The following is a 13,146-nucleotide window of genomic DNA, read 5'->3' as shown; positions in this document are numbered from 1 at the left end:
GTGTTAAAAGAAAAGAAATTTGGTATATTTCTTCATTTAACCTTTTTCATCAAGTACACTGGTACACACACCAGTATTGAATAGGAACTGATTAAACCAAAGACAAATATTATATTCACTGATATTTGTTATCATTAATCTTTAAACCTGTTTCAATCGTAGCAACAAAAGTCAAATGACTTAAAGGGACCTTTTCACAGATTGTGGCATGTATTCAAATTTGTCATTAAATGCTTTATATTGATAAATGTTAACATTGGATCTAAAAAGCTCTAGTAAAAAAATCAATAATAACATTTTAAAAAAGTAACCCTCATCAGGGCTCGAACCACTGACCCCTGGCGTCCTGGAGTAAAAGTCTACCCACTTAGACCACTCGGCCATGCGTGCTCATACAATGAGGTATTACGTTATTCTTTATATAAGCAATCCTCGTAGTTTCACAAAATATAACGACAACAACAGAACTTTCCAAATTATCCAATCGTTTCGCGTTTCAACGCTTTATAATTTTCAGGTGTTGTAATCGTCAAATGATGCATATAACGGCAATTTAGAGCATTGTAAATGTGAAGTATTACTGTTTCATCGCAATTATCGTAACTTTAACGAAAATTTGCTAATCTGAAACAACTTTTTTTAATTTTATCAATTTACCAAAACGTGAAAAGGCTCCTTTAAAGACACAGATAATCAATTTTCTACTTGCTATAGCTCTACTTATCATCTCCGTGACGTTATGAATTAATATAATTATGATTGATAAAATACATATAAACATGTTATATTAAGAGCATCAACGGCATCCATTTAAGTAAAAAAAAACAACATTAGTACATATTTTCCAACGTATTCACATTTTCTTGGCTTTCTTCAATTTCCTGATACGAAAAGAAATGTCCAATAAAGTAATATTTTAACACGCAAAAACCGCAGGTACCTTTAATTTGTGTCCATCGTACCATTTATTAAATAGCAGTTTCAGGGCAATCCTCGATTTTTAACAGAGGTACTATTTTATAATTGTTTGATAGACCATGCCTAACAGTTTTCATCCGGAAAATATTCAGTTCTCGTTCAGGTGGTGAACTGGTTGTCAAGGTAACATACAAACCGGGTATTTTTGAAAGATTTTGTTTGTATAATCCAAAATCGAAGATTTGTTTAATTTTGCAGTTCAGTGCACCACGCAAAAATTCCACGTAAAATGGTCCTGAAAACGAAAACATTAATAGTTAGCATTTTTAAGTTAAATATATTGGCGGTAAACATGCGGCCAAGCTAAAATAAGGCAGTTTAAAAATATTCTCAAAATATTCATATAGGAACTGTTCTAAAATTAAATTACCTTGTCCTGTATTGGCAATTTCACGAACAAGATCAGTAAATGACATAAGAACACACTTGTCCATCGATGACGACTCAGTTTTTTTAAACTCAATGCTATGCAGTTCAAAAAAGAGTTTGGCGTTTTTAACTCTTGAGCTGTCAGATTTGCCCTTTCCAGACTCACCTGTCAACTATAAGAAATGTTGTTTTGATAAGAATGCACGTTATGTATCGCAATTCGCATGACAGTGATAGATCTTAACAAACAAATCTAACAGATGTAAAGAATTGTTTATGTGAGCAGTTTGAGGCCAAGTAGTCTTAGTATATGTACATATATTAATATTACGTGATCTCACATTTGGTCCAACACATGTTTATTGTACATTTTCAATGGATATACATCATTCACATGGCTAGAAACATCCTTAACTTTGCTAGATAATGTAATGTATTGAATGTATTGTAATACTTTGTTCACATATTCTCCATAGTTTTGTAGAGCATAACGCAACGCAGCTAAACGCATAATGTATTTCATGTCTGCATTCCCAAAGAGCCGATAACTCATGAACTCATACATGCACGTGGTTTCTCCACCCGGCATCTCAAAGGCAGTAAATCCCTCCACTTGGATTCTGGTTTAAATATAGCAAACACAAAAACTTTCTCATTTATTTATGGGCATGGATGTTTTTCATTGAAATGTATTTTATTTTAATTATCTTATTGCAATGTCCCAAATTTCGTGAGTCTACTTAGTTAATTAAGTTGAAATGCTGGGACACTACAGGTCTACACATAATGCAGCCCCAGGCGCGGATGGACCTCATACATACACGCCTCCCTCATACACACAAAAGCACGCACTCACACACACACACACACACACACACACACACACACACACACACACACACACACACACACACACACACACACACACACACACACACACACACACACACGCACACACGCACACACACACACACACACACACACACACACACACACACACACACACACACACACACACGCACACACACAGACAGAGAGAAATAAGCACGTGCGCAAACACTAAACTGATTTAAAGATAACCAGCAGACAGTGATATAAAGTAACGAATCTCGAGTGTTTTGTTCATTGTTGACCAGTCATTGGTGCTGAGTTAATCGATTGCATTATGCGACCACGATGTACCTGTGTTAATTCAATCGTCTTATCGATTTTCTACAATTAAGACAATTGACCAAGGCCAGAAAAAACTCTGGCGATCTATTTTACACAATCATAAATCATAACTTACAATCAAGCATAAAAGCTCAAGTCATATGTAGGGTGTTCATTTATTTGTATGTTGTTGTTGTTGTTTTTCAAGACAAAATATATGTCGTTATTTGCCAAGAGAATACCAATAAGGGAAAATGCTTTTTGTGTTAAATCAACACGACGAAACCTCGATTTATATTTCTTGACCTGCGACGTGTAGAGTGTCTCCTTCAAAATAATGCGTTATACTACAATCGCATCAAACTCAATACAGATAAACCACACAAAAACACTTACGTTTCTATGGTCCGCATCGAGATCGTGTCCAGTTTAATTATGCCAATTTCTTTCAGCTCATCAAATTCAAATATATTATGTATGTTGATCATATCTAAACATCTGCTTTCCTCAAATACGTTAACTTTCTCCGAAAATGCGTAGATATTCTTACAAAGTTTCTGCGAAGGAATATTAACACAAAACACGAAGTCAATCGGCATGTTATTACGAACTTAAGCATACGTACATCTTATTTACTGTAATTTACGTAAATCCCTGCTTTTAATCATAAATCCGCATATCATTCTTGTTTGAATATTAAATATTCAATGATAGACTAAATTAAACAAACACATAATACATTTAAATGTTTGCGGTAATTGTCCTCAAACCATGATAACAACTTAACGAACATTTACGCAACATATCGTTTTAAAGTGATTGAAAACAATTGACAATATGACATGCAAACCACATCATCTGTTTTGACATACGCATTAGAACATTTGATGATTAAACGATAACCATGTAATGTGCATTTTAAGTTAAAGAGCCATAACTACATGTAGTATCCCTCTGTATAGGTCAACTAAATAGTTGACGCAATGCGTGTGCGAAGAGCTTAAGCAATTATATCCGTATATCCTACCTGCCCAAGCAAACCTTCACTGTCCGATTTTGCGGTAGGGATGTCATGTGAAGGTTTAGCACGGACTAAAATATAATAACCAGGCAATACTTGTTATTTCGCAATGGAAAACGATATTTCTTATTATCAGCTACAGTTTAAATTACACATATTCTTAGTTTCATACAGGATGTAGGTTCGGAAATATGCAATGTAACTGTTAAGCCTCATACAGTATGCTTAATTATTATACGGCACAAACAAACATGCATACAAACAAAAATGAAACCTTGTGTTATTCTGCAATAATTACCGGCAAATGGTACACATTCCGATCACCGGCTACCAACAAAGTGTTGAGCAGTTATGTACCTTCAGTGTGATAATCGCTTTTTTATCCATGAAAGTCACGCACCAAAATACTTTAAACATGAGTTAAATTAACATATTTTCCATACAAAGGATCAAATAACGTAACCTATAAAAATATAAATATCAATAAAAAATCAAAAGAATTCTGTAAATTTCATACGATGTTAAATATACACGTGATTGCTGTTGTTGCCGTTTCCACTGAAGCTCAACATGATTAGAATTTCAATGCAATTCATGCACTCATTAACCCGTGTTTCCATAAGCACGCCTCAATGGATAGTTTATTATGGGAAATTGAGGTATAACTTATCGACGGAGAAACCGTTGCTGACGATTTTGGGGCGAGCTTCAAGTAATGCTTCGCATTTTAGAGACAGTGGAAGATAAGAACTGAGTTAAAAGCCGTTTAAAAAAGAAATAATACTTTTGTGTCATAGAATGTTTCCGAATATTAAATGACCGTAAATTTAGATGCTTTGCACTCGTAATTTAACTCGCATGATTTCAACTTCCAGTCGTTGGTTTGTTTTCGATAAAAAATATGAAAACATGTAATATTGTTTTAAATATCTACCGGTAAAAAAAGGTTTTTACATTGTTTATAATAAGTTGCTCAATATTTGTCAGGAACTGTCGAGCGTTTTTTGTGTGTGTTTCTTTTGATTGTTTAAATAATTCCAGACAACTTTGTACGAACCTGATGTGTTTTTGTTTTCAGGTGTTTCTATCGCAGTTGGTTTGGATTCTTCTTTATCTTTCATTGGACCCACACATGATTTAACATAAAATGACAAAATTTATAAATGCAAATTCAAGCTTTTGAAAAGTATAAAATAAAGCTATACTACGTTAGGTTTTATACAATATCTAAATACCGAAGACTAAAAGTTAAAACATGTGGACATAAAGAGATGAAACAGGATCTGGTTTATCAGATGTTACCCTATGTATTTCATGACGTTTTGGGTCTTTATGTTGTGAATTGCTAAGTCATATAACAACGAATATCAGTTCAGGGTAAATATAAATTCACATACTTTCTTATCATATATTTTCATATGTCAGCACACTCACTCAGTCAAATATTTGGGTGATACTTTAGATAAATGTTTAAGTTTTGAAAGTATGGTTACATCGATCATTAAGAAGGCAAATGCAAGACTTAAGTTCCTATACAGAAAGCAAAGGTTTTTATCATTAGATACTAAACAAATGTTAATTATGTAATTGATTCAATGTCATTTTGATTATGTCTGTTCTATATGGTATTATGGCATTTCTCAGAATCTGAAGAACAGACTCCAGGTCACACAGAACAAGATCATTAGGTTTATTTTCAGACTATATCAAAGAAGTCACATCAATAAAGAATACATTCTTCAGTTGGGCTGGTTACATGTTGAACAAAGAGTAGAACAGATTATTCTTAACCATGTTTTTAAAATAAACTCTGGTTCTTCCCCTACTTACTTGAATGAGAATTTTATATTAGCCAGTACTGTTCATAACCATAATACTAGATTTAGCAAAGGGTCATGTTTCAGTATCCCGAAAGTAAAAGGGTTTGGCAAAATGTCCTTCTCATATAAGGGATGTTCTTTATGGAACAGATTACCAATTGACATCAAAGATCCCCCCAACTTACAGACATTTAAGGTTGCAGTAAAAAAGCATATTTTAAATAGCTTGTAGTTTTATTAATAAAGCCTGTAATCTCCCTGTGATGTTTATTATTATAAAAATGATGTGTATTTTTAATCAAATGTTAATTTGCTAAGTTTACCATCTTTAAGAACAAAGTTGTTGTGCCTTGCTAGGACATGTCATCATTCACCAGGACCACAATGGAAATAAGAGAATTCCCATTCCCTTTTTTGTGCTATCCTGGGTATGTGAATGCATGCCCTGGTACACTAAGATAGTAATTAATATTTGATTCACCAATTTTATATGTTAACACATGATATAAAAAGAAGCAATAGTTATGTATTTTTTACCAAAATGATTGCTATCAAATTGCCTTTAAGCTCTAGTCTTTTAGCTGATCTGTGATATTTTGCATTTGTATTTCATGATATGTTGAATTTTTTAATTTTTTTGTGTACCATGCTACATGTATTTTATATACTGAAATAAATATATCTATCTATCTATCCTTTATTTAACTTTTCATTATCTGAGTCTAATTTAAATGTGAATGAACACATACGGAAGAATAAATTATTAAAAACCCACTGAAAATGCCAAAAGCATGTGTCGTATGAAGACAAAATAATAAATTTTCGAACCAGAGATGTCGCGGGGTTCAGTTACGGCAGTCACGGCTAGTTGTTCACCACTGAATTAAAAGTAGCAGTAGTATCTATTGATTTATTGTATTGATTTATTGAAATTGTTTTATACTCACCTTTTAACTGCCTTCTGAATAGTATTGTGATCACAAATACAGACAGACAAATCGGTATGATGATCTGCTTATACAGTTGCTCATTTGTTGATGGTGCATCTGATGTTCCTGAAACGTCACAATAGTACGTATGTATTATTGGTAAACGGCATCTGCTCACAGGTGTAGGCATGAATTGATGCATGCCATTTAATTTAATTTCATTTCTTTTTAAATATAACGGCACTTACAAAGAGCAAGTCTGATTAACCGAAAACAGATATTTACAAAAAGAGGTTCAAATCTTTTCCGAATCCGAAACATGCTCTTATCACTCGGCTATTCTTGAATTCACTTAAATGTTTTTTATGAACTTCATATACAGGATATAAGTTCATTCAAAAGTTAACGAGGAAAAGTACAAATTAATGTTCACATCGTTACGCGGTTCAAGTTTTAAATGTGTGCGTCTGATTAATAAAGGCTAAATATTTTGCCACGTGTATTGTTAGATCTGATATTAAAAGAATCGTCCGTTTATAGACATCCTTTAAGTACTTTTATTTCTTAATTTGTTTATACTTTAATGTGTTGTACATAATTTATATGTGGCTGAAGCAGTAAACATTATTTAATAAAATATATTATGTAGCTCTAAAAAATATATCATTATTTCTTACTATAAATAATATATATATGCCATGAATTATTAAGAGAGGCGTATGTAAATCTGAACATAAATACGTACTTATAGAAGTCGTTTGTACGTCGGTAAAATTAAGTTCAGATCCGTCGGAGGTAAAGGGTCGTGTTCTGAAAAATAACACGTTGAAAACATAGCCTTACACATAAATACTATCGTCTGTTTCATATAATAATAAAGCCTAACTAATTGTAAAAGGCAAGAATTTTGCACATTATTTTGACTAACATTCTAAGTTTAACGGTGTTTTATTTGTTAGAGCTCATGATTATTAAACTATGAATAAATCAATTTTGAAATATAACATATGCCAATAAACAAACCAACCTTAACTAAAATCGTTACATCAAACAATCCATAATAACATCAAATTATTACCTAACTTATTTCTTTCAATTCACCATGCTTTTAACAAATAACAGTTCCTTGCTGACACAACATCTAAAAAAGTAGTCATATGATATCTAGTATGTCAAAATTGTATGAACGAATGAATACTTTTTCCCTTGAACACTTTTTCGCTTACTCTGAAACCTTTGTACATATATCTGATGCTGGTTGTCTCGCATATCCAGTAGGGCATAGCATACCACATGTGTAATCTACAACACATTATTTAAGAACTTCTACCAGCGAAGCGTTACATAAATTGAGAATAAATAACGATGTTAGTCTGCAATAAATCAAATACATAGTCCACCTGACCCACCATCGAGGTTCTTACACGGTTTCAATTGACAGAAAACTATTGGTCCGCGTGTGCTTTTCTTTATATGTATGTTATTAATATGTAACATTACACTTACATATTCTAAAACTTCTTACAAAGCAAAAATATACTGACTTAATAACAGCTCCATGCCTTCTGGACATTTCTTCACGAAGCAGACTTCATATTCATAAAAACACATTTTTTGTGACCGCGCAGCATACCCATTCCTTGCATCACACCGACAATAACCGTCGGTCTTTGTCAGTTCCGTATAATTTTGATTTCCACAGTTTATCTTGTTGTCCTCCTTTCTACAAAGGTTTTTCTTCAACATTTTACATTCACTGAACGTGGCCGATGAAGTGTTGAGGCGACTGTTGTACACGTTGCTCTTGTAACATGGCCGACAATTCACTGATGCTTTACCTGTTGTTTCTTGAACTGATAAATGAGGTTCTTCGCCTACGAAAAATCGTAGTCGTACATTTAATAGATTTGTGATTTTAATAAATTGGTGTTAAAATCTTTTAATGTTCCTGTATTTAATAAACCATTAATTGCATTTCTGTTAAAATGTGTATCCTGCACACGTCTTACAACAAATATCATTATACAATGAAGTTAAAATAACTTTCTTTAACCCTGCTGTGTTAATATTGCTGACTGGATTTAAAGTAATGAGATTTTCCAAACAGTTTACCTGACAAACAAAATATTGCTACAGCGCAAGCATTTGTAAACTGATCTAGGTTACGCTGGTCTCGAGCACAGTGATATCTGGTTCCAACTGTACAGTTAGCAAGCTTTGCTTGACAGTACCATTGACAGGACCCCCATCGAGGACAGTTGCCATGGTGTCTAATAGGCTTCATGCATTGTTTATATTCGCAGTCTGGGCGATATCGGGATTGATATGTTGATAATTGACAAAGAATGTCCTGTATAATACATGAGAAGTTTTTCATAATTAGGCGATCAGAAACAAATGTACAGGTGTATAGTAAGCTGTATTACGACAACGAGGAATATATGAGCTATGCATAATTCAAATTAAGGAAAACTTACAGACATTCCTTGATAATGATCGCCGACTAAAACTTACCAAAACTAACACGCAGATCACAGTGAATAAAACAGCGATGATTTTCATTGTTTCCTTTAAAAGAAATGCACATAAAACATCAAGTTATAATCTTAATTATAACATATAATTTGCATTAAATGTACTATGTCATGGGTTTTAAAATCCACTTTGAAAGTATTACCAATCAGCCATCCCATGATGAGAGTAAACTAATACAGTGTTTTGTATAATGTCGTTATAAGTTAAATCTATTTAAAAATGTTCATATCATCCCATTTAAAATAATAAAATGAATGGTTTGAATTCGAATGATTATTTGATTATTTAAATAGACACAGCCACGTACATCGATTTTAAATTATAAACATGATTTCTATGTTCCGAGTATATCATTTAAAAAAATTGACATACAATGTATCGTAAAGGTTATGACAATTTGTTTATTGGTGGTAATTTTTGTGTATGTGCAAGCGTCAGTTACACGATAAAAGCATAGAAACTAACTTAGTTAATTCATTCTATTTTTTAAAAGGGCTTTCAACTAGTTATGGCCAGTTTGACCTGTTTGAATAGATCTTCGATATATTTTATACAGTCAATGAGATAGCAGAGATAGTAATATCTACATTGCTACGGGAACCTTACAACACGCATGTTTAATCTGTAGGTCATGAATACCATGCAGCATCGTCTTCTGGCCGTTTTAAACATAGTAATGCACATGCCATTTACAAATGCAGATGTATTGAAAGGTATTTCAGAACTAAAGTTGGGGCGAAGTGCAGGGCCCGATTGTATTTTTTAATTAATTTTTAGTGTACGGTAAAAATGTATTAGTTGATAGCATTGTGAAACTGTTCAATAAGATTTTAGACTGTAATTATTCCCCTCATGTTGGATTGATGGCTATTTTGTACCTATCCATAAGAAAGGCAGTGTGTCAAATGTTACGAATTTTAGAGGAATAACAAAACTAAGTGTTGTTGGAAAAAAATTTACAAGACTTATAAACACTAGTCTGACAGAGGAAAACTATATATCCTTTAGGCACCTGGTCGATTTTTGCAGCGAAACGCTTTAGAGTATTGAAACGTATACAATGTTTCTCTCCTTAGAACCGGGGTGTTTTCTAAAGGTAACACCTACAACGTTGTTAAACGTGCACGTTTTTCACAATGTTCAATACTGTAACGGATTTTCGCGTTTTTTAAAATACATTTTACGGTTTACAACGACAATCGGGCCTAAAATACGTTTTTATCCGTCACAGTTGTTTATCGTCAAACAATTATCTGCTTAAATACGTTATAATTTGTTTTAGAAAGGGTTGCCCCATAGCGGTTTCTACCGTATTTTTACGCTTTTATACAACTGAAAAATGAAGTGCCTGAGAATACTAAGAAGAACTGTAACGTATTTTTACGAACTTTGTCAATAGCAAATAAACCTCTTTAACGTATAAAAACGTCTTTTTGAAAAATTCAATACAGATCAATAAACAATATAACACATGATCCGTTGTTTGATTTTTTGCCAAAACGTTGTCATTTAAACATTCGAAATGCAGAACTTTCTTAAGTTAATACCACACACAAGACAGAAAATCATTGTTTTCAAAATACCACTCATTTGCTTTTTTAAGATGAATTTTGAGCATTTAAATATTTATTGATTTTAATTCTCAATTATTAAGCATAAATGGTCGAAACTTTATTTGACAAGTTTATAGTCAACAGACTGTATATTGAACATTCGAACGTCGCAGTCTTATTTTAATGTTTGTATTTGATTAAGTTTCAATTCATTTACAAACATTGATAATTTTATTTTTTAAGAAAAAGAGTTTCAGGGTTCCTACGCTTAAAAGAGGAGAGAAAAAACGTGTACGTTCTAATACGTTACAGGTGTGCAAAGGATATATGTAGAAGCGCAAGCTGGTTTTAGGGCCAATATGGGAACTAGGGACAATATCTTTGTTTTACATGGTTAATTACCCATATAAGTAATTAAAACAAACAGTTATTTTGTGTTTTTGTTGATTTTTCTATAGCGTTCGATTATTTGGTTCGACCAAACATTTGGTACAAATTATGCAACCTGGGTATTAGAAGTAAGCGTTTTAATGTTATCAAATCTATGTATAAGCAAGTACGCTCATGTGTTAAACTAAATTGTGAAATTGGAGAGATGTTTGAAAGCTTTTCAGGAGTACGTCAAGGCGAGTGTTTAAGTCCTTTTATCTTTGCTATGTATTTGAATGACATAGAAGATGAATGTTTCTTAAAAGGTGCTAAAGGTGTTGATATTGGTACTCTTAAGATTTTTCTGTTAATGTATGCAGATGACATTGTGATTTTCGCAAATTCAGCGGAAGAACTGCACAACAAGGGACAAAATTGTCACAAAACCAGGTTTTCAATTTGAAAAAAAAGTCTGATAAAGGGAGACAATGCAAAATATGCATTGTTACCCCCTTGTGTAAGATTCAATCTATTTTTACTCGTGGCGACCTTGATTTTAATTTGAAAAAAAAAATCTGATAAAGGGAGACCAATTCAAAATGTGCATTGTTACTGATTGTTCAAAATTACCACCCTTGTTTCAAAATCAATCTATATTTAGTCGTGGCGACCTTGACCTTAAAGATATTGACGTAATTCTTTCGCGCGACACACCGTCCAATGATGGTAAACAAATGTGCCAAATGATTTTAAAATCTCACCATGAAAGACATAGTTATGGCCCGGACAAGCTCATTTATGGCCATTTTTTACCTTTGAACTCAAAGTGTGACCTTAACCTTGGAGATATCGGCGTTATACTTTTGCGCGACACATCGTCTAATGATGGTGAACACATGTGCCAAATGATTTTAATATGTCACAATGAACGACAAAGTTATGGCCCGGACAAGCTTGTTCCGCCCGCCAGCCCGCCAGGCAGCCCAACCCCCCCCCCCCCCCGCCCGCCTGCCCGCCGACATTCGCTATTCTAATAACCAGTTTTTTCATTCGGAAAGCCTGGTAAAAAATCTAGATATTTTATCGACATATTGTAACAGATGGAAATTAACTGTTAATAGAGATAAAACCAAAGTACTTATATTTAGAAAAGATGGTAGACTTCAAAACAATCTAAACTTGTATTATGATCGAAACCACATAGAAATTGTTTATACGTATTCTTATCTCGGTATAATATTTATATCAGGAGGTTCATTCAAGGAATCACATGGGACATTGTCTGGTCAGGCTCTTAAAGCGATATTTAAACTCAGGAAATATGTGTACAGTTACGTTAATATTACTGTTGAACATATGTTAGATCTCTTTCAGAAAGATAGTTAAACCGATACGGTTTTATAGTGCTGAGGTTTGGGGGTTTGCTCGAGCAACTCCGATTGAAAGAGTGCATACAAAGTAACACTCAATACGATTTTATTTATGATCTTGGCCGTATGGATTTACATTCCCAGAGGCTTGTTTGTATAGTTAAATATTGGTTGAAGATCACTGGCTGTAGTGAAAGAAAATATGTGTCATTTATTTACAATACTATGTTAAATGATATTGATTATAACCCACGTAAGCAGAACTGGGCTTCACTTGTTAAAGATACGTTGTGTAGATTAGGTTTCTCGAATTTCAACCATATCTTGAACATGTAAATGTAAAATGCTATTGAAATGCTCTTACAAAGTTACGAATGTCATCACATAGATTAAATATTGAAACAGGCAGATGGAATAGAAGGCCAAGGGAACAAAGACTATGGAACAAATGTAATAAATTAGAAGACAATTCCATTTTCTTTTTGAGTGTAAGCTATGTGATTGCGAACGAGGAAAATATCTTAAGCAGTATTACCATAGACCAAATATGTCTAAAACTGTCGAGCTGATTACAAATGATAACATAATTGAGAAAAGCACATTATACAATGCATTAATATTTATATCGTTTATTGTATAGTATAAACTATAGTTCACCATCAGTTTCCTGATTCACTTGTCCGTATATCAAAATTGCAATCGGTGTTACTAGGGTATCTGCATTGCAAATATATGCATAAATAATTATTCGACCCTATAAAGCCAAAGTATTCCGTGTCATATGACTACAGATAAATTTTAAATTATGTTCATAGTGATTTATAAAATAAGAATCGTTTTTAACACATGGTGATGTATAAATATTGTATAATATTAGTGTGGTAGGATCACATGCATGTAAATGATAGATCCAATATTAAATGTAGTGATGAAGCAAGTTCAATTATTTCAGTAAGATATATTGCAACAAAATGTTACAATTGGTGATTAAGATTTCGATATTTTATTTTGAATCTCGAAACTTAAACCAAGTCTAGCTGTTTTGGGTAT

General features: G+C 33.0%; 1 protein-coding gene across 1 annotated transcript; it reads right to left on the bottom strand.

Annotated features, from left to right (window-relative positions):
* Nucleotides 1-350: 350 nt before the first annotated feature.
* On the bottom strand, nucleotides 351-2,232 carry LOC127841895 (uncharacterized). The gene is made up of 3 exons (XM_052371026.1): nucleotides 1,802-2,232; nucleotides 1,349-1,520; nucleotides 351-1,213 (listed from the first exon to the last, which is right to left on the bottom strand). The coding sequence occupies exons 1-3, from the start codon at nucleotides 1,934-1,936 to the stop codon at nucleotides 969-971; spliced, it is 552 nt and encodes a 183-aa protein (XP_052226986.1). The 5' UTR covers nucleotides 1,937-2,232; the 3' UTR covers nucleotides 351-968.
* Nucleotides 2,233-13,146: the final 10,914 nt, after the last annotated feature.

Source organism: Dreissena polymorpha, chromosome 8 (genome assembly GCF_020536995.1).
Source record: "Dreissena polymorpha isolate Duluth1 chromosome 8, UMN_Dpol_1.0, whole genome shotgun sequence".
Classification (NCBI taxonomy): domain Eukaryota; kingdom Metazoa; phylum Mollusca; class Bivalvia; order Myida; family Dreissenidae; genus Dreissena; species Dreissena polymorpha.
This window is presented reverse-complemented; position numbering and strand designations above follow the sequence as displayed.

Bases quoted from the DNA above. Each gene is read 5' to 3' on its own strand.
- LOC127841895 (XM_052371026.1), bottom strand. From the start codon at position 1,936: ATGCCGGGTGGAGAAACCACGTGCATGTATGAGTTCATGAGTTATCGG. The intron at 1,521-1,801 runs GTATTACAATAC...CATTTCTTATAG, and splicing joins ATGGAGAATATGTGAACAAA to TTGACAGGTGAGTCTGGAAA. The intron at 1,214-1,348 runs GTAATTTAATTT...TTTCGTTTTCAG, and splicing joins AATTGCCAATACAGGACAAG to GACCATTTTACGTGGAATTT.